The 22,658-nt window shown below is 42.9% G+C and overlaps 1 protein-coding gene and 1 pseudogene across 2 annotated transcripts; one reads left to right on the top strand and one right to left on the bottom strand.

Annotated features, from left to right (window-relative positions):
• The first annotated feature begins 1,287 nt into the window (after nt 1-1,287).
• On the top strand, nt 1,288-5,866 carry LOC117247375 (UDP-glucuronosyltransferase 2A3 pseudogene; annotated as a pseudogene). Its single transcript, XR_013488349.1, has 2 exons — nt 1,288-1,446; nt 2,831-5,866. The product of XR_013488349.1 is annotated as a UDP-glucuronosyltransferase 2A3 pseudogene (transcript).
• A 2,995-nt stretch (nt 5,867-8,861) lies between these two features.
• LOC117247012 (uncharacterized) lies at nt 8,862-19,435 on the bottom strand. Its single transcript, XM_033611081.2, has 5 exons — nt 19,360-19,435; nt 11,897-12,637; nt 11,134-11,285; nt 10,904-11,037; nt 8,862-9,440 (listed from the first exon to the last, which is right to left on the bottom strand). Exons 1-5 carry the CDS (start codon nt 19,433-19,435, stop codon nt 9,272-9,274), a joined length of 1,272 nt encoding a protein of 423 aa, XP_033466972.2. The 3' UTR covers nt 8,862-9,271.
• Nucleotides 19,436-22,658: the final 3,223 nt, after the last annotated feature.

Genomic DNA, 22,658 nt, shown 5'->3' on the forward strand with positions numbered 1-22,658 from the left:
CGTCGGATGTAGTCTTTGTAGTGTGTTCAAATGCAACTGATACAGGGCGACGTGAGGCGATGTAGACGACGCAACAGTTGGCTTTCATCGCCGCTAGTTCTTTGATGTCGTTTTGGTGTGTCAGGGCCTTTAGCTTGGATGAGAAAGTGCTCAACGGTGTTTCTAGTCTAGGGGTGCTGTCACACCTGCTCTGTTTGGTTCGGTTCAGTCAAACTCAAATTCATTTTCCCCCTCAGTGTGGTTCGTTTGTGCAGGTGTGAACACAGCAAAACAACCGGACTGAGACCTTCTTGAAGAGGTGGTCTCAGTCCGGTTCCAAAGGAACTCTGGTGCGGTTGGTTTGTGGTGAGAAGGTGTTGCGACCTGGATGTGAAGCAACTGCAGTCACATGACACATTGTTTGGGTTAAACATGAGCATGTTACAGTCCTGGAGGATTATTAATGTGCACCTCCTCCTGTACTGCCTTAATATGCACATTCAGCACATCCAATGCATCAAAACATTGTTTTCTAGTTGGAGCCGCGCCTCGTTTTCAAACTGTATGCTTTGACTAAAATGAACAATGACAGCAATATAGTCCACGATGAGCAGCGCTAAAATCAACCTGCGTAGTTGTCCCTCCATTGTGACATTAGAAAGTGTCACATTTATCTTGCAAGTGTACTCTTCTTCAACGTTTGCTTTACTTCCTGGATTTTTCCCACATGGAAATTCTGACCAATCAAGAGCAGCTTTCTCACACAAGGCATTTGATCTGGTCCTCTTGTAAATGCTGCCGTGAGAACACCAACCAACTCTAGGCAATTATACAACTTTGGAACAACATGAGTCCCTGATTCAGACCAGAGGAGACGACTCTAGGGCTGACAGCAGCCTAAAAGAAGCTTCACAATCTTTAGTTTTTGCATTTGTGTAAGGTGGATAACCGTAGCCATGACAAGTTAATAGGGTGCTAATATGTCTCTGTTGTGTGTACAGCTTGCATGCTGCTCCATGGGAGCCAGAAATCCCTTAAACACTTCTCCAATCATTTCTTCAACTGACTGAACACACATGAAGAAGAAAGTACTTGTATTCTTGGAACTTCTCTTTCCTTGATAAAGTATTTTTCTTATCAGTGGAATATTTCCTGTGGGAATGAGCTCATTGTGGTCACAGCAAGCCACAAAAAACCCCCACAACATTTGAAGATATTGTGTTACTCCTCCGTGAGTGTGTGTGCAGTGCAGAAAAAGAGGGAGGGCTCTGTGCGAAAACTCTTTGCCTCTCCTCCCCTTCAAAATACACACATACATACTGAGGTCCACCCTCTTCCCCTAACACCCACTCTTCCTTATGTAACACAATAATCGGGTTTGGAGTTTGGATCCTTTCTCCATGCAGGCGCTGGGCCTCACTTGTCCACAGCAGGCTCGACATTTCTCCACTGTTAAAGGGATTGAAGGTATGTCACAACTCCTTTTCTCACAGTGCATTAACAGCTCAGTCTCATGCCTTCACAGCTTCACTGTTTTGGTAACTTGTGAAGAATTTTAAATAACTATAGAAATGTGGCTGACCTGAGAGCACAGTGTCAGATTCCTCTTTTAACTTTCCCAACAATAGACATGCAGAAAGGAAACCTGACACTTGAGGGCATGTTTCCTTTCTGCATGCTATTGCTGCTGCTAAGTGTTGTTAGCTTGTTAGCAGGTCCCTGCTGAATGCAGATGAGATTATAGACCACAGGAACAGCAGGCATTACTGAGCCTGTGCATTCCTCTGGACTTCTGTTAAAGCAACATGTTTTTTTTTAAAATTCAGGCTCTGTGGGCATCCTCTGGTTTGATCTAAATCTTCACTGCAGGTCTCTGAATTTGCAGATGAAACCATCTCAAATGTTGGGGTTAAAAGGTAGCCTACAAAAACATGGGTGATAGCAGCAGGCTGTCCAGACTGGCTGTAAGCACAAGCAGAACAAACTACAATTAAATACATTTTAAAGCAGATGAAGTGGGGTTTTTTGTTCTGTTTTTTAATAAAACTGAATTGTGGAAACCTACTGTAATGGTAATGACAGTGTGTCCATGCAGGGTTGCAGCCAAAATTTTAGAAATACCGCGGTTCTTTTATTTTAGTTATTATAATTATTATTTTTTATTTGCACGCATAAAACTGCATACAATCCAAATAGTAAAAAAGATAAGTGTGTCAGGAGAGGTCAAGAAGCCACAGGCTTATACAAACAGTCCTTCCCTCAACTTAAGGAGAAAAACAGACAGTAACAAAATTAGGGAGAAAAGTAGACACAAGAACTAAACTATTACAGAAAAGTACAACCAAAGAGAAATGACAACAGGAAACACTGAGCAGTCAGTGAAAAATAAAAACCGAGAGATACATGGAACACCATCATGAATCATGAATAAATGTAATGATAATTTCGAAGAGCTCTTGACAACATGAACGTTGGTGTTCCAGATCTGTACATCACGATATCTGAGGGAATACTGACCATGTTTCGTTCTGTGAAAAAGAAGGTGACTCAAAGTCCCCCACTGTATCACCGACGTAGTGCTTTTATTTTGAAAGAGACTGTATGTAAACGTCAGTATGTGACGAGGTCGGAGTGAGAATGTGTTAGACATGACCTCAGTGCCCTCGATAGAAGCTACAGTACTGTGTTCATGTCAGTGTTGTTTGTGGCTGGTTGTGATTCCCAGCTGGTTGAATAAGTTTGTCAGTTGATGGAATTCAATAGAGATCATTAACACATCAAACGTGACATAAAGACTTATGAATTTTACAGTTGCTCACACGACACTTGAATGTTTGTCCTTTCCCTTCAGGGTTAATCGATGGGGAGCATCCCAGGTGTTTCCTTTCTGCTTGTGGTGGTGAGTGTGTCCCTCCTGACAAGCCCAAGCGTCCAGTGCGGAAAGATTCTGGTGTTCCCGGTGGACGGCAGCCACTGGGTCAACATGAACCTGCTGATCCAGAGCCTCCACAGCAGGGGCCATGAGGTCACTGTGGTCCGCACAGCCACAAGCTGGTACGTCAAAGAAAGTGCACCACACTACCACTCCATCACCATCACCTTACCAGAAGCCATCAGCATAGAGGAGCAGGACTTCTTTGTAACCTTCCTGGTCAAGATGCTGGCCATTCAAAAAGAGGGGCCGTCTCTTATCGGCTTTGTGAAGTTCTACTGGGAAATGCTCGGGTCGCTGTCGAACATTCACCACCAGGCCAGCCTGGTGGGGGTAGAAATATTTGAGAACAAGACTCTATTGCAGAGTATTCGGGACACTCAGTTTGACATGGTTCTTCTGGACCCGGGGTTGCCTGTTGGAGTTCTGGTGGCTCATGAACTTAAGTTGCCGACTGTTTTTAACGTGAGATGGATCACCAGTGGAGAAGGGCATTTTGTGGTGGCTCCATCTCCACTGTCTTATGTTCCAACTTCAGGACATGCTGTGCCAGATAAAATGACCTTTGGCGAACGAGTCAAGAACACATTGTACTATTTACTCAATGTCTGCATCGACAAATTTATAGTATGCCCTCACTATGATACCCTGGTAGACAGGTACTTTGGTCCGGATGTGAACTTCTATCACCTTCTACAAGGGGCGGACATCTGGCTCATGAGGGTGGACTTTGTCTTTGAATTCCCCAGACCCACCATGCCAAACATTGTCTACATTGGTGGCTTTCAGTGTAAACCTTCACAGCCTTTATCATCAGAGCTAGAGGAGTTTGTACAAAGTTCAGGAGAGCATGGATTCATCCTGATGTCTCTTGGTACTCTGGTCGAAGGCTTACCTATAGAAATTACTTCAGAAATTGCTGCTGCCTTTGCTCAAATTCCTCAGAAGGTCATATGGAGACATGCTGGTGAGCACCCCAACAATCTGGGCAGCAACACCCTACTGGTGAAATGGATGCCCCAGAACGACCTCTTGGGTCACCCGAAGATCAGAGCCTTTGTAGCCCATGGTGGCACCAACGGGATCTACGAGTCCATCTACCATGGCGTGCCGATCATAGGCATACCCCTTCTGTTTGACCAGTTTGAGAACATTTTGAGAGTGGAGGCGCGTGGAGCCGCTAAGGTGGTGGATGCGACCAAACTGACTCGTGAGAACTTTCTTGAAGCGATACAAGAAGTTCTTCACAATCCCTCGTACAGGAACAACATGAAGCGTCTCTCTGCTCTCCATCGGGATAAACCGATGCATCCTCTGGAAATGGCTCTTTACTGGGTTGAGTTTGTTATGAGGCACAAAGGAGCTTCACATTTACGCACTGAGTCTTATAAGATGCCCTGGTATACCTACCATTCTGTGGATGTTATTTGCTTTTTGACAGTGGTCTTGTTGATGCTGACAGCCATTGTAGTTGGATCAATACGATTCCTTTGCATTCGACTGTGCAGGAAAAGAAAAGCCAAGCAGGAGTAGTAACTGACTCCTCACATCAGATTAACACTCATTTAAATGAAGGAGAACTGGACTGGCGATGTTCTATATTCTTAGCCATACTAGTGCCGTTGCTCTAGGAAGGGCAGTGTTGGCCTGTCAGTCAGTTGGTCCACCACTTTGGTCCAGACTGAAATTACTCAACAACTATTGAATGTGTTGCCACAACATTTTGCTAAGACAATCATGTTTCCAATATTCTACACTTTTTGGTAATCCATTAACATTTTGATTTTGAGTGTCTCAACAACTATCTGATGAATCGTTATTAAAGTGGCCATATGCAAAATTCAGATCATTTGACTTGGCTGGACGCGGTTCTCAACATGGAGGTGGCTAAACAGCTAGCAGCTAACTCTGCTAACTCCATAAACAGCGCTAAACAACGGCAACAGTGCTGACAAAGCTAACGGTTATAACCAGTGGGAACCGGAGAGCGAGCACTACGCTTCAGTCCTCACATCACTTGCGGAGATCCAAGGGGAGAGGAGGTAGCAACACAACTCCACCTAATGGAGGCTGACGGTGCCCCAGATTCAAACGTCCAAAAACACATAATTGAAACCACAAATCCAAGTGTCCTGAAGCCCCGACATAAAAAGTTGTTTGGAAAAATGTCTACAGGCTACATTGAGGCTAAAAAGTTCAAATGAGGTTTTTCCAAACAACTTTTTATGTCGGGGCTTCAGGACACTTGGATCACTACGGACGAGCAGTATGGAGATATTTTGTGGTTTCAATGATGTGTTTTTGGACGTTTGAATCTGGGGCACCGTCAGCCTCCATTAGGTGGAGTTGTGTTGCTACCTCCTCTCCCCTTGAATCTCTGCAAGTGATGTGAGGACTCTAAAACTTCACCTGAGCCTCCCTCGGCATATGGGCGAGGAGATAATGGCTGAATTTACATTTTTGGGTGAACTATCCCTTTAAATTGGTGCAGATATTCATGGTGTCCAGAGGATAAATGTTAACTTCTGCAGTGATATTTCTCAGATTTCCCCTGACAATGAATCTGCCTTTGGTGATCCACTAACTTTTCCCCATGTGTCACTGTGAGGTTCACATTTGTGGTTTCGAGTGCAGTGACTCGACAACTATTGGTTGGATTGCCGTAAATGCTGGATAGACATTCATGATCCCCTCAGGATGACTTTGATGATGTCTTAATGTTTTACTAGCCTAATTAGCCCTATACTTTGGGTTAAGATCAAATACCAGCAAAACAACATTCCCTTCATCCTCAGCCGTGCTTTGTGTGTACTCCAAATTAAAAAATGCTAACATGCTAACTGTCTAAACATTATGGTGAACATTATACCTGCTTAACGTTAGCGTGTTTGTGTTGTTATCATGTTGAAATTAACTCTTATGTTACAGATTTTCAATTAAAGAATTAACATGTAACTAAGCTCAAGACACTTTTTTGTTCATTATTATTATTATTATTATTATTTTTTTTTTTTTTAGGGCGCTGGTCCTCAGACTATGGTAAGTCTAGCACTGTTGGTAATCAAGCTTCCTCTAGTTGTGCACTGAAAAATATTAAATATTTACAAAAAATGTAATGAAATAATGTATGTAAATATAGATATATAATGCTAACCAAATACTCAAGCATCTTGAATGGAAATACTTCAGCTATGAGGTCCCCAAAATGTAATTTAAAGTCAGATTTGCCTTTCCTGTAATATTATTGTTTCAATATCAGCCTGATATGTAGACAGTTATATGAATGTAGCATGTGCATACATGCATTTAACAGGCTTAACTGTGCTGGCAGGATGGTTAGCAGAGGTTAAATTATTTTTTTAAAAACACTGCAAATGTGGCTCCAGTCGAAATCTTTCAGGGAGAGAAGCGCACATCAGGAGGAAAATATTTCCAGCAGCCTTGTTGAAACTGAAATGGAAGACGGTGAACTGAGTGCATGTGTTATTGGCTTTTTCATCAGCACCAGTGACGTCTCCACAGCACCTGAGATTTGAGATTTATTTGGTTTTTAAAAAATGCATGAATGGACATTTACATGTAAATGCATGAGATTATAGCCAGGTGGCTAATTTCCATCTCCAGTCCCATTGTAGGTTGGTGTCAAACACACAAAATCAACAATGCCAACAAAAGAAAATAAAATACACAGAGAAGAACAACATAAGGACAACATAAGTAAACCACAAAGCACACAACAGGCGAAGAGACAGGCGGGGAGACCTTAGAAATTTCAATCTGATTACAAAGTGCAGGTGTGCTAGTTAAAGCGGAGAGTGCCAAAGTGCTGAGTGTGTATTGCAGACACCCCGGTTTATTGCACATGCCCTAACGCAGTAAAGTGCATAGTACAGTTTGTGCTAATTTGCTAAGTGCCAATTCATATTGCACAATGTCACCTACAGCACTTGACACACTTGCACATACAAATATGGTACCCCAGCAAACCAGTTGCACAGATACACAGAACAATAATAAGAGAATGCATTAAAATAATAATAATAAATAAAATAAAATCCTCAAGATGCATGAGTGCAAATTTGATTCTCTAGTAGCTGTGTTTTGAAATGTCTAATGAATGAGGCAAGAGTTGGCGAATCCCGCATAGTATTTGGTATGGTGTTCCATGTCTGGGTCGCTCGATATGAAAACACCGTCTGTCCGAAAACACTTTTCCTGAGCGGGACTTGACAATCCCCTCTAGAGCCGGCTCTCATTGACCTCATAGGGTTCCTTTTAATAAATTCATCTAACGGAGGTGGCGCCAGACCGTGGAGAATTTTGTACACCAAGACACCATCTGCATGTTTTATTGTGTTTCCCCAACTCAGAAGACCATATTTTTTCAAAATGTTGCAATGGTGGTATGCTTTGGGTTTTTTGTCTAAAATTTTGATTGCCTGTTTATACACAACTTCAGCTGATTTAAGTGTGGTCTTGCATGCCAGTGCCCAGATTGTTATGCAATAAGTTAAATGTGGCTTTACCATAGCACTGAAATATAGTTTTGCTGATTCGGTAGTCAGGTTGTTTCTTATGTATCTGAAGTTAAACAGGTTGAATTTGGTTTGGTTCACAGCTCTCTTTACTTGTTGCTGAATTCACGTACCACTTCAAGCTTGTTCCCGTTTACAAACATGTCAGGTAATATGTCATTATTTCCTTTTTTTTGAATAAAACAACAACATGTAGACGGTTTTTGATACATTAAGATGTAACCATGAACATTGTAGCCAGTTTGAAACATGAACCATAGCAGCAGATAGATCTGATGTAGGGCTGGTCCTTGTGGTGCGTGAGCGTTTTGAGGAATAGTGTAAGTAACAGTTTAAGTGCTTTCCCTTTGTACAGAGTGCCTGTGGTGGACAATAATCAACAATGAATAATCGTCCGATTAAAAATTAACCCGCCTCCTATGTGAAGTCGTCGTAGCTGAACAGGGCTGACACTACTGTATCTTAACTCCAGATATTATCTTGGCTCTTGAAGAGTGGAATATTATTTGAGGTCGTACATGGTGTAAAAAAAATTGAGAACCACTGTTGCAGGGGACAAATGTGTAAATATGATGAGGCTTCTCACCATCACAGATCTAAAAAGTACTGGATGCAAAACACACCCCACCTTTTACTATGCATCCACAGACAGCTGTGTGCCTGTACTTAGCTCTTAACAGCAAAATATATCATTTAAAAAGTATTTGCAGATCTGAAATTTGGTTTGGTTTGACGTTTGGTCATGGACTTTCCACGTCCACATATGACGTCCAAGGTACCCTGGGTGTGTTGGTTGTTGACGTTCTGGGACACCGTGTCAACTTCAGCCTGTTACATGCATTGTCTGTTTTCAAAATACACTTCTGTTTTCACAGGAAATGTACAGTTTGCATACAGTCTCTTTCAAAATAAAAGCACTTTGTTTTTAACAATATACACACAGGATTGGGTTTAGGAAAACAAAAAGGGGTTTGGGTTTACATTCATACGGGAAGCGAACACCAACCTCCCAGGTGAAAGACGGTGGTTGTTGAACCCGCCAGCCCGACCCTGACCTCTGCCCCCTTAACTTATGTTGTTGTCCAGACGCTTTTCCCCCTGATGCCACTGGGTGCTGTTACAGAATAAAGGCAACCGGCCGTGTATCATAACAACATGAATGGACGGCTTTTTTCGTAGGTGTCTGACGTTGGATGTCACTGACCAAGTGCCAGTATTTGACGACTTCTGAGTGAGACTGGGTTGAAAATAAATGTTACAACTTTATGTTGTGTGCACTCAAAGACAGAAAATGCAGTCTGTTGTAGCTATTAGTGAAATATATACCTTATGAAAATAAAAGGGTAAGACCGGCCAAATTGCTTGATGGATACAGTCTTTGTTTCCTCCTAGAACAATGAAAATTTAAACTCTGAAGACTAAATATTGTTTTATTTTGTAAACAAACATGTACACGATCACCACTGAGAATTTAATACATAGCATTAATTGTATACATCACAGCTATAGTCCTATAGATGCCCACATATCGTCGCTGTCCGATGAAAAACACGTATCTCCACTTTTGACGATTTTGAATTTCTACAGTGTGTGGAGTGTCCATAATATTCCTTAGCAACCGTTAGCATTGGATATCCAAATGACCAATGGAAAGACGTCTATTACATCATCTATTCAACACGTATCTCCATTGGCTGTCAGAAGTGTCCATCAAAGCACGTAGAAAGTCAGAATCGTCAAAAGTGGAGATACGTGTTTTTCGACGATATAGAAAATAAAAACATCACATAACTGTATTTACAATATAAAAATGTTTCCAGACGATCTAAACATTCTTTTCACAGATCCATCTGTAAGGTTTATTACAGGAACCATCCATCCAGGACTCGAGTGTGTTTTCGTTGGTGTCTATGTGTCCACAGTCTTCACCCAGAGGGTCGTCCCGCTTCCAGTCATCAGGCTCAGTCCCCAGTCCAGGTCTGTTCAGCCAGAACCTGCAGGAAGAGCAGCGTTAGATAATCTTATTTCACAGTGTCGCTGAAACAAAACATCCTCGTTCAGTGACAGAGCATCTTATTGTGTGACTTCTGGTGTTTTAAAAGATTATTTAGGATTCACCAAAGTCACAGTAACACAACCTAACTGATCGAGGCAGCGGTAGACCAACAGCTCCAGTGTTCAGCGAGGTAAAATCACTGCTTTTGTCAATGCAGTCTGGCTTTGAAGAAGGCAGAGAAGGATCCACTTTCCCTTCAGTTCACCGTCCTAAAGGTCTGTCTGTCTGGGAAGTACTGAGCATACGACTGCATAAATGAGACTTCTATTATCCTGACGAGTTGTGTGAGAGTTTAGCTCCTTGCAGCGTTTGACACAGTTGACCATCAAATTCTGCTACAGAGACTGGATCACTTAATTGGCCTAAAAGGTTCTGCACTAAGCTGGTTTAAATCTTATTTATCTGATCGTTTTCAGTTTGTTCACATTCATAATGAATCATCCTTATGTACTAAAGTTTGTTTTGGAGTTCCGCAAGGTTCTGTGCTCAGACCAATCCTATTTACTCTATATATGCTTCCTTTAGGTAACATCATTAGAAATCACTGTAAATTTCCATTGTTATGCGGATGATACACAGTTGTATTTATCGATGTAGCCAGAAGAAACTAATCAATTAACAAATTGTGATTTGTGATATTGGGCTTTGTGCTGCTTCCGAAAGTATTTAAAGCTCTGAACCCTGAGCAAACTGCTGCAACTTCTTTCAACAACACAGGGGAAAAAAGGCAATGAGCAACTTTGTAAGAAATGTCCCACAAATTGCAAAAAAATAATAGATTCAAAAATGTATTTAAAAAGTTATTATTATTATTAATAATAATTATTACAGTTTAAAACTATGTTATGGATTTTTAAAAAATAATTTGTAAACAAATGTTTTGATATAGTTTTGCTCTTGTTCAACGTGGTCGCTCTTGACTTTAATTCATCAAGAATATTCTCAGCTTTCGGATTTTCTGTTCACCGTGGAGGCATCTGAGAAAAGTTTTCGTCATGAATTCAACGTAACACGGAGTGGGTAACTGATATACAGACTATCACTGGGGCGTGAAGCATTCCTTTAATGCAACACGAATAATGACAAAATATTTAATCTTATAGTGGAAAATTATGTTTTTACGACATATTGGTTCGACAGAGAATTTGTAGAATTGCTATTTTCCAAAGATAAAGATAATCTGTTGGTAGGTCGTATGGACATGTCCAGTCATTTCAGCGGCACGGTTAATCTCTGTAGTTACCATTAAATACTGCAGAGAAATGTTTTCTTGAGCCTTGTGGTGATTAAAAGTGTCACTTTCTATTTCAAAGCCCAAAGCCCTGTCGTGTCAGAGTGAGTTGTTGTTGAAACAGTGGGTGAACCAGTAGTGTTGTCACAGTGTCCCTGCATGTGTCTTACTGTAAATCTGAAGAGACTGGGCTGCCGTCCACCCAGCTCCATTCACCCTCCTCCTGTGCGTCTGTCAGACCAATCCACAGCCGGCTGCTGCTGCTGCTCGACTCCAGAGTCCGGCTGCTCTCCAAAACAAAACTCTGAAACAGAGCAAACATGATTTACATTACATCACTCCTGGAATCTCTGTCTCTCTGTCTGCAGCTGCCTCACAGTCTCTTCTTTGTGTCCTCTACCTGTTCAGGTTCACTGTTAATGACGAGCAGGTCGCCCCCCTGTGTCTGACACCAGGCTCTGCTGGAGCTCCAGGTGAGCATACGAGAGGAGAAGTAGTAGCACTTCCTCTCAAACAGTGTCCAGCCGTCGTGACACGATCTGCACATCCTCTCTGTGGAAAAAAGAAAGGGACAGTTTCTCTACAGTTACCAGTCTTTGCTGTATCAGAACCCAGTAACATTAATGGTGGGAATCACCAGAGGCCCCACGATACGCAAGTCATGACACAATATTATTGTGATTTTAAACATGTCGCCATATTCGGAGTATTGCGATAAAATATATATCAATGCTGCAATAAACACATCTTCAATACTAATCTGAACTTACTATAGTTAGGATTCTTTTCAGCACCAGGGATCCCTGAAAATATAATATGGGCCACTGAATTTGGTGGATTTACCATTTATGAGACCACAAAGGAAACACAGTTTAAGGACTGGTCAAGGTCCCTGCTTGGCCAGCCTTCACAGATGGGGGAGCAGCCTGAGCCCACTGTGAGGTTGTGAAGAGGAGCAAACCCTGGAGCATATTATTGAAGCCTACCCTCTCCAAGGACTAAAAGGTGACCCCTAGTGGAGGCATGACCCCAGGTTACATATCTTTGATTTGTTGACAGTGACCAGCCTTATAAAGTTGAACTTGAAGTAACCAGTGTGTCTTCACACTGTGGGTTAATCTAATCAAAGCCACCATTAACATCAGACATAACCGAATATGTACCTTTGGTCTTGTGGTTAACCACGGGGCAGTAGAGGTCCAGGGAGCTGTAGGCCTCCTTTATCGACTGCATGTCTGCCACCATTCGCTCCGTCTCGTCCTCTCGCTCTGCTGCTTCCTGCCTCTCTTTCATCAACATCCTGCTCAGGTTCATGTTTTGCTCCTGAAGCTCTGTTAATCTCTGCTGCAGCTGCGTGTTTTGTTCTGACGCCCTCTCGCGGTCCTCGTCCAACAAAGCTCCGATCCTCTCGCTCAGATTTTTAACTTCTGCTTGATACTCGTCATTGATTTCCAGAAGTTGTTGATTCCTTTCCTTCAGTTGACCCAGCTCATCCCTCAGGAGGCTGTTGATCTCTCGTCTCTCCTCCTCTCGCTGAGCGTTGGAGTCGACCAGATGTTTGATAGTCTGAGACATGTTCAGCTTCTCTTCCTCCTGCTCAGATGTGTACCGGACCAGACGCTCGTGTTCGTGTGTGAGTTGTTGGTTTGCTGAAGTTAGATTGACGATTTGCTCCGTCAACTCGGTGCTTTCTAAACTCAGAGCAAGGTTAACAGACATCAGACCGGCTGAAGTCCTGTTGAGGAGTGCGGTCTGTTGGTGCAGCCAGGCGCTGTGCTCCTTCAGGAGTTCATTGTCTCTCCTCAGGTCGTTGTTTTCTGTAGTGAGGGCTGAGTAGCTGTCGCTGACGTTCTGGTAGTCAAACAGGAGGCTCTTCCATCCTGGTTTATTCTCTGACTCGTTATCTGAAATCAAAGGCAAAGAATCATCACAACACAGCGTGCTTCAAAATGTGACTCAAACACAGATAACTGTTGTTATGCTACGAGTTTTAAAGGTTAATCAAAACACATGATTTAATTTCCATTTCAAAAAAGACACATTACACTTAACCTAGAAGTATAGTTTAAGATTTGGGAACATATACGTGTAGGGTTTCTTTCTGATAGTGAGATGAGCACATCAACATTAATCTCAGGACAGGGTTAGCCTAGCTTAGCATAAGAATCAACAGCCTCTTTTACACTTCCTGTTCAAGGCAGTAATAACGTGCTGTTACTCTGCCTCACCGTTCTGTAGATATGGTACAATTTCAGAATGGGGGGGGCAGAGTCTCAGCTCAGAGCCAGGAACAGAGGGAGGAACAGCACTGACACGATGTCTGTATAAACGGGACAGCCAGCAGGCCGGGATAAATGGCAGCACAGGTGTGACATTTTAGCAATGTGTTATGTGTCGGGAGATTTAAAAAGTAGCTGATAGCAGTTAGCAGCTAACTCAAAGAATGCGAACAGCGACTGAAATGTCTGCAAATTTGGGAAAACAGTGAGGTCTAGGAGAAAATTTTTGAGAATTTTTTGAAAAACACTTCAAATGGATCTCTTCCTAGGAAGTTTGAGCGATCTGCATGAAACTGGGTGAACATAATCTAGGGACCAATATCTAAAGTTCCCTCTTGGCAAAAGTTGGAAAACTTACTAAAACTGAGCTTCTATAAGGCAATGAATATTGCGGAGGGCGTGGCTCATCACATAAAGGTGTATAACATCTCAAGGGTTTCACCCATCACCACGCAACTTTGTAGGCATATGACCACACATAATCTGAGGGGACCCCTCCATTATTGACCCCATCAAACAAAATGGGGGCGCTAGAGAGCTCATTTCTTATCTAGGCCTAACCGCCATATGGATTTTTACTAAACTTGGTAGATATGTAGAACAGGACGCCTCAAGGTGACTGGAGAAATTTAACTCTAATTGGCAACTGGGTGGCGCTATAACAACAGAAAAATGCTTCAAAATGGCTAAAATGCGACCGATCGCTGTGGCTCCCCCTGTGGACCAATGTTGGTGTTGTTTTCTAATGTTTGGTATGACTAAGTCATGGTATGGTATGCTGTACTCAGTGGGTATGGACTAGTAGCTATGTTATATTTCACATTAGAGGCTGATGCTGTTGTGTTACACGTCATGCCTCTTTTAAGCCCCTACTCCTGAAAAAACACAGTCTGCTCTGATTGGTCAGCATTTCTGGGCTAGAACTTGAGGTCAGAGGCAGTGAGGGTAAAGAGGTCATGGTAAGGGTTAGTACTGGCTAATCACTGCACAGTAGGATAGGACTGGGCAGAGCACGCTTATAAAAACATCATGCTGGTGTCTCTGTGCCTTCAGTATAGCTGGGGAACGACTTTAACATACACAGGTAGTGACACTTTATACTGTGAAAAATCACCATTAAAAGCCTCTAATTCACAACTGAACATGTACCAGCAAAATATGATCTGAAATCTGGGAGAAAATAACATCAGCAACCAAGATTTTCCCGACCTTAGCATTGAGCTACATGTAGCAGTGTACTTGCAGCCTGGGAATGACTGTGCGTAGCGGCACTTTGTCCTGGTAAAAATTACTAATAACTCTGATAAAAAGAAATCTGAGAGACATTCACATAATCAGAAACCAAGATTCCATGTTACCTTGACGTTAGCATGTAGCTACATGTAGCAGTGTATATAATGTAAAAACTTGCAGTAGTGTGCCTGGAGCAGACGACTGTATAAAGAAGTCCGTCACCAGCTGACATTAGCTTGAAGCCAGAGTAGAAAAAAGTGTTGTAAATAGTCTTCAGAGGTTTTTGCTCACAGTGATTAATTTCACAAACGTTTCCCTCATTATTTAAAACTTTAGCCATGTTTAGCACGAACGTCAGACGTTGTAACACTATACTGTATATATGACAGAATATAAGGAGCATAACAGGTCATGTTTAACCAATTATCTTCAGCTTTTTAAAACAGAGGTTTATTTTGGCTCATCATCAACTTACACAGGACACAAAGTGCTACACAGGTGACGAGCAGCAACAAGCAGAGCGCTGAGAGACCGACCACTGGACAGAAGTGGTGACGCGTCACTTTTCCTCTGATGCTGAGGCAATCTGAGGCTGAAACAAAAACAGACAGATTTACTATTAATATTATTATTATGACAGGGTTGAAGTTGAAGTTGTGCACATGCTGGTTATTCTCTTGCTGAATAGTTGTTTCATGTACACAGATTTAGGATTAATGTTTACAGAAGATACAAACACTACAAACGTCTCGAGCTTTTAAAATGTCATTAAACCTGCCAGTGCAGTGAAATCTTTACGTGTTTGCAGTCAAACTCAAACTGAATCAGAAACACAGTGACATATTCTTACTGCACAGGAATATTTTTAGTTTTTTAAAGGATTTATTAAAGAACAAACGAGAGTTTTGCAGAGAGTCCCCCTATTCAACATTTATAAACAGTACACAAACATTTGATAAATTATTTACAACTCTCGTAACACTTACTCCATATTGCAAGTCCATCAGTGAGTGATAAACCATCTATTAAATGTTAATATGCTGCTTATGAATGCTAAATATAAAGTTCAGTGTTGTGTGACTTACGTATTTCCTGTTCCTGCTTGGCTGAGGTCACTGTGATCGAGCCAGAGGTTGGATTATTAATCCAGGGGAGCCGCTTATGACCGAACATTTTACCTGCTCAGTGTCGGAGCGTTCAGAGGAGCAGGAAGCCTGTCAGGGAATGACAGGGATTAATCGGATGAGTAGTGAACATGCAGAGTGAAAAAGTGTTTAATTTGGATCAGAGGTGTTGAGGTCTCAGCCCACATATCGACAGACCGACAGAATTATCTGCATCTAGACATCAAACACAGACAAAGTGTTTCAGTGGTTTTCCTGTTATGTCTCATCAAAGACTATCACAGTGTCTGTTAAACAGCGTCCATGCTGCAGCACAGTGAGTGAGACGAAGCCTCTGATTTAGGATTTACACAGAGATACACAGTACGACACTAAAGTTACATGTTGAAGTGCTTGTAATTTTATGTTTCCTTTATACTTGTACTTCACGTGCAGTAAGAAATATTGTGCTTTTTATGATAACTTGGGTGTCTTGAAAGGTGCTTGTAAATAAAAGGTATTATTATATTATTAAATGTTGTAGCTGTTAAAGAAGCAACACATTGTACTAAATTTAAATACCATTGAGTGGTCTGATCTAAAACAAGGACACTTTACAAAACTGGATGAGTCAGTACATCATAAAAGTTAACAAAGAGCAACAACAACAAAATGTTTGCATGTATTAAATGTGTTTTCTTGTAATGTTGCGTGGTGGCACGGTGGTGCAGTGGTTAGCAATGTCACCTCACAGCAAGAGGGTTTCTGGTCCCCCCACCCCCCCACCCCCCCAGGTCAGCGTGGGTTTCCTCCAGGTGCTCTGACATGTTCTCCCCGTGTCAGCGTGGGTTTCCTCCAGGTGTTCTGACATGTTCTCCCTGTGTCAGTGTGGGTTTCCTCCAGGTGCTCTGACATGTTCTCCCTGTGTCAGCGTGGGTTTCCTCCAGGTGCTCTGACATGTTCTCCCTGTGTCAGCGTGGGTTTCCTCCAGGTGCTCTGACATGTTCTCCCTGTGTCAGCGTGGGTTTCCTCCAGGTGCTCTGACATGTTCTCCCCGTGTCAGCGTGGGTTTCCTCCAGGTGCTCTGACATGTTCTCCCCGTGTCAGCGTGGGTTTCCTCCAGGTGCTCTGACATGTTCTCCCTGTGTCAGCGTGGGTTTCCTCCAGGTGCTCTGACATGTTCTCCCTGTGTCAGCGTGGGTTTCCTCCAGGTGCTCTGACATGTTCTCCCTGTGTCAGCGTGGGTTTCCTCCAGGTGTTCTGACATGTTCTCCCTGTGTCAGTGTGGGTTTCCTCCAGGTGCTCTGACATGTTCTCCCTGTGTCAGCGTGGGTTTCCTCCAGGTGCTCTGACATGTTCTCCCTGTGTCAGCGTGGGTTTCCTCCAGGTGTTCTGACATGTTCTCCCTGTGTCAGTGTGGGTTTCCTCCAGGTGCTCTGACATGTTCTCCCTGTGTCAGCGTGGGTTTCCTCCAGGTGCTCTGACATGTTCTCCCTGTGTCAGCGTGGGTTTCCTCCAGGTGCTCTGACATGTTCTCCCTGTGTCAGCGTGGGTTTCCTCCAGGTGCTCTTACATGTTCTCCCTGTGTCAGCGTGGGTTTCCTCCAGGTGCTCTGACATGTTCTCCCTGTGTCAGCGTGGATTTCCTCCAGGTGCTCTGACATGTTCTCCCCGTGTCAGCGTGGGTTTCCTCCAGGTGCTCTGACATGTTCTCCCCGTGTCAGCGTGGGTTTCCTCCAGGTGCTCTGACATGTTCTCCCCGTGTCAGTGTGGGTTTCCTCCAGGTGCTCTGACATGTTCTCCCTGTGTCAGCGTGGGTTTCCTCCAGGTGTTCTGACATGTTCTCCCCATGTCAGCGTGGGTTTCCTCCAGGTGTTCTGACATGTTCTCCCTGTGTCAGTGTGGGTTTCCTCCAGGTGCTCTGACATGTTCTCCCCGTGTCAGCGTGGGTTTCCTCCAGGTGTTCTGACATGTTCTCCCTGTGTCAGTGTGGGTTTCCTCCAGGTGCTCTGACATGTTCTCCCTGTGTCAGCGTGGGTTTCCTCCAGGTGCTCTGACATGTTCTCCCTGTGTCAGCGTGGGTTTCCTCCAGGTGCTCTGACATGTTCTCCCTGTGTCAGTGTGGGTTTCCTCCAGGTGCTCTGACATGTTCTCCCCGTGTCAGCGTGGGTTTCCTCCAGGTGCTCTGACATGTTCTCCCCGTGTCAGCGTGGGTTTCCTCCAGGTGCTCTGACATGTTCTCCCTGTGTCAGCGTGGGTTTCCTCCAGGTGTTCTGACATGTTCTCCCTGTGTCAGTGTAGGTTTCCTCCAGGTGCTCTGACATGTTCTCCCTGTGTCAGCGTGGGTTTCCTCCAGGTGCTCTGACATGTTCTCCCTGTGTCAGCGTGGGTTTCCTCCAGGTGCTCTGACATGTTCTCCCTGTGTCAGCGTGGGTTTCCTCCAGGTGCTCTGACATGTTCTCCCTGTGTCAGCGTGGGTTTCCTCCAGGTGCTCTGACATGTTCTCCCTGTGTCAGCGTGGGTTTCCTCCAGGTGCTCCAGCTTCCTCCCACAGTCCAAAGACATGCAGGTTAACTGGTGACTCTAAATTGTCCGTAGGTGTGAATGTGAGTGTGAATGGTTGTCTGTCTCTATGTGTCAGTCCTGTGATAGTCTGGTGACCTGTCCAGGGTGAACCCTGCCTCTCGCCCAGTGTCAGCTGGGATAGGCTCCACCCCCTCTGTGACACCCAGCAGCATAAGCGGCTACAGAAAATGAATGAATGAAATGTTGTAACAATAACAGGAAGTATTGTAGAATAACTCCGCCCTCCTGCTCAGGTTAGAGTGTTGGGGCGCTCACTAGCTCTCCAGGTGGAGGCACCTCATGTACAAAGGCTGTGTCCTTGCCGCAGCAGCCACCAGCTCAATTCCTACCAATCACCACCTGCTGCATGTCATTCCCCCTCTCTGCCCCCCCTCACACTTTACCTGTCCTATCAAATAAAAGCACCAAAAATATCTTTAAAAAAGGGTCTCCAGGACAGTGCACTATCCTCTGAGGCCCACGTCACTAATGTTACTCTGTCTGCAGACTTTCCATGTGATATTAAGCATCTTTATATTATTGCTGAAAGAAATATTAATCAATAAACTTCACTGACTTCCTGTTAAATATCACATCGACTTCAAGACTCTGCTTCTCACCTTTAAAGGGATAGTGCACCCAAAATGAAAATTCAGCCATTATCTACTCACCCATATGCCGAGGGAGGCTCAGGTGAAGTTTTAGAGTCCTCACATCACTTGCAGAGATCCAAGGGGAGAGGAGGTAGCAACACAACTCCACCTAATGGAGGCTGACGGCGCCCCAGATTCAAACGTCCAAAAACACATCATTGAAACCACAAAATATCTCCTTACTGCTCGTCCGTAGTGATCCAAGTGTCCTGAAGCCCCGACATAAAAGGTTGTTTGGAAAAACCTCATTTGAACTCTGTTTTTAGCCTCACTGTAGCCTGTAGCTCTGACCAGCAAAAGTACGTGAACACACATGAAGGCGGTGTCCATGTCTCACGGTCTTGCGCAAGTGCACACACGTGAGCGTGGTGCCCAGAGAGGCAGTCAGCGCTACAGGCTAAAATGAGGCTACAAACAGAGTTCAAATGAGGTTTTTCCAAACAACTTTTTATGTCGGGGCTTCAGGACACTTGGATCACTACGGACGAGCAGTATGGAGATATTTTGTGGTTTCAATTATGTGTTTTTGGACGTTTGAATCTGGGGCGCCGTCAGCCTCCATTAGGTGGAGTTGTGTTGCTACCTCCTCTCCCCTTGGATCTCTGCAAGTGATGTGAGGACTCTAAAACTTCACCTGAGCCTCCCTCGGCATATGGGTGAGTAGATAATGGCTGAATTTACATTTTTGGGTGCACTGTCCCTTTAAGGCCCTTCATGACCCCGCCCCTTCCTACCTGTCTGAACTCCTTCATATCTACACACCCTCCTGTACTCTGCAGTCCAGCTCACATCACCATCTGCCCTCCTGACCACCATGGGCTCTAGATCCTTCAGCCGTTCTGCCCCCGCCTCTGGAGCTCTCTCCAACATGACGCTCACAGTATTGATTCACTTTACAACTTCAGATCCCGTCTGAAAACACACCTCTTCAAGCTGCCTCAGTCTGATTTAATTTATCAACTTGTTTAGTGTAGTTTATTTGCACATACTGTGCATGTACAGAAAATACAGGAAATGAAAAGATAAAAGGTTGTGTAGGTTAGAAGCCAAAAATGTCTCATGAACACATCCTCCCTTATTACATAACAACAATCATACATAAAAATAAAAGGATATAAAACAAAGATTTCATGACTGAATAAAAGTTCCAGACTAAGAAGTTATATACATTTGTTAAAGATGTACAACAATATAACTGAACTTAATTTTATAATCTGTGGATATAGATAGTTTTTTTTTTAACTGTGTCTTGTGAGGTGTGTTTGAGTGCTTTGAAAGGCGCCTTTAAATAAAATGCATCTTCATCATTATTATTATTATTATTATTATTGGAGGTGAAACATAAGTGCATTTACTGAGGAGCTGCACCTCAGCACAGTTCGGTACGTGTACTGGAGTGTTTCCATTTTATGCAACTTTACATCTCCTACAAATATTGTACTTTTTACTCTATTATATTTATGTAACTGCGACTATAGTAACTTTAAATATTTCACATTAATACAGTATGTATAGTTATCAGTCTTTTAAAATGTGAAGCATAGTTCTAGATCTAAATACTAGAGATGTGTTAACGTGCAGTTAGCTGATTATGCGTTTAATAATAATAATAATAATAATAATAATATTAGGTCCAAATAAGCCGATCAATGTTACCAATAGCTCTAAATGAGAACTCATCATCAGTAAAGTCATGTAAACAGCCTTCTCTTGTGTTGGTGTATATTTTTTGTGTGGTTTTGCTCATCTTAAATGAGAGATCTCAGTGAACACACACTGAATACACACTGAACACACACTGAATACACACTCTGAAACTTGGACACTCAGTATAATTTCTCATGCAGTACTTCATGTTAGAAAAAGATCTAAATACGTCCTCCGTCACTGCGTTTACAGCACAGACAGAACAAAGTGCTGCTGATATCATGTTGTGTCTTACCTCAGTGAGCGTCTGCTGCAGTCTGATGTCTGTAACGTGTGTGTGTGTGTGTGTGTGTGTGTGTGTGTCCCGTCCTGGTGGTGGTCTCATTGAAGCAGCAGGACGGTCTCCTTTATAGCCCCCTCACCTCCTGCTGCTTCACCTCCAGTAGGTGGAGAGTCTCTAATAATGGCCCATTCTGTTTGATGTCACCTTATCTGTCACCTAACAATAGTCCCTGAGGCCCAGCTGTGTGTGTATGTGTGTGTGTGTGTGTGTGTGTGTGTGTGTGTGTGTTTGGCTTCTTAACCACACGCTGAGTTTCTGACTGAATTCATTATTTCTGTGTGTTGCTGTGGAAAAGTTTCACAATCCAAACTTTGAATTTAACCCTGTAGTCTGAAAACAGTGATAACTTTCTTTTACCTCATTTGAACCAGCAGGTGGCGATGTGTCCTTTTGCACTATGCAGCTATCTGGCCAAAAGTATGTGGACACACCTCTCCACATTTCATTTCATTTATGAATACAGGAAAGTAATTTAAAGTAACATTAAGTGTTACAGTTAAAACTGCCCTGCCTCAAGTAAAGACTGGTTTCCAGCAGGTTCCTCTAATGCAGGCATGTCCAAAGTCTGGCCCGGGGGCCAATTGTGGCCCGCAGACCAATTTTAATTGGCCCTCGGCTTGACTTTCAAAATATACCATATGTGGCCCTTTACACAATAATGGTTAATCAAGCAATATCACTTTGCATTTTTACCCTTCACCTCACAATGATAGGACCATCATACAGTTTGCAGACAGGCATCAAGTAGTAATAAATCATTAAAAGATAAAAATGGTTGCATTTGTCTCTTTTTTTTTAAACCCATTTGATGTGAGAATCAGTTGGCTCCCAGGTATTTTCACATTATTTTATCTGGCCCCCATTCAAAAACGTTTGGACACCCCTGCTCTAATGCAACAAAAAGCACATTAACTCAACTTTATTAATATTTCACCTCTCATACAAACATGCAGCCCAAAGTGCTTCACATGGCAAAATTGGAATGACACAGACACAAGACAATAAAATATTGAAAAAGCAAAGCGACCAAAACAGAACAAACAAAAAGATGATTAAAACTCTGAAGAATAAAAATACATAAGTAAAATGGAATAAAAATGAACAGGAGAAATAAAGTAGGTAAAAATCTGTTTAAAACCTAAAAATCAAGATTGTAATGTTACCACACATTAAAAGCCAGATTAAAAAGATAGGTCTTTAATTTACATTTAAAAATACAGAGAGAGTGTTCTAATATCCAGAGGTAACAAATAGCAGAACATTTAAAAGTAAAGCAGCGGAGGACCTCAGTGATCTAACTGGAACATAAAACGACAGAGAATCTCTGATGTAAGTTTTTTTCATGAGGAAGAACCCGGCTCATCGATTGGCCACAAGCAACCACGATATATCGTCCTCTGACCATGTATCAATAAGCACCTCCTCACTACTCCACGTCTGCCCACGAGACATTTTCCACCTTTTTCTTTTTTTACCTCTGCTTCTCCCCGTTGGCACTGTTGGCTTTGTTTTTTTTTTCTACCCAAAATGCACTGCGCTCTAAGTCACTTCCTCTCTTTGGTTCACTTCCTCTCTTTGGTTCACTTCCTATCTTTGGTTTGCTGGATAGTCTGTTTGCATTTCCCACTGTAAGCGCATCGCATCAGGGTTCACTTGCAAGTGAACCGAGACCCCCATTTTTCAAGGGGACCAGGGTTCGTTTAAAGCGAACCAAATAGCGCCAGTGTGAATGCGTCCTTGTTGATTTTTTGGGTAGTCTGGTGAAAAGGGAGCTGCAGTAGTCTCAGCAGCTGGTAATAAAAGCGTGAGTAGTGTTTCGGCATCTTTCTGGGTCTGACCTTAGCAGTGTTCCGGACATGAAAAAAGGATGCTTTAATGACCTTGTTAAAATGAGAATTAAAATTTAAATCAGCATCTAAAATCACTCCCAGGTTAGCAACATCAGTTTCAATGTGCTTGCTGAGGCCACCAAACACTGAGTGCAGTTTTTTTTCTCTTGCTGCTTTTGGTCCGATTAAAAGAGTCTCAGTTTTGTCCTCATTTAGCTTTAAAAAGTTTTGACTCATCCGTACATTATTGTCAGTGAGACAGGCCATGAGAGCG

Source organism: Epinephelus lanceolatus, chromosome 21 (genome assembly GCF_041903045.1).
Source record: "Epinephelus lanceolatus isolate andai-2023 chromosome 21, ASM4190304v1, whole genome shotgun sequence".
Classification (NCBI taxonomy): Eukaryota; Metazoa; Chordata; class Actinopteri; order Perciformes; family Serranidae; genus Epinephelus; species Epinephelus lanceolatus.

What these genes read in the sequence shown, in the direction of transcription:
- LOC117247012 (XM_033611081.2), bottom strand. Translation starts at nt 19,435, where the DNA reads ATGTTGGAGAGAGCTCCAGAGGCGGGGGCAGAACGGCTGAAGGATCTA. An exon ending in GGTGGTCAGGAGGGCAGATG is followed by an intron (nt 12,638 to 19,359) that starts GTGATGTGAGCT and finishes CTTTGATTTCAG; the next exon opens with ATAACGAGTCAGAGAATAAA. An exon ending in GGTTAACCACAAGACCAAAG is followed by an intron (nt 11,286 to 11,896) that starts GTACATATTCGG and finishes TTTTTTCCACAG; the next exon opens with AGAGGATGTGCAGATCGTGT.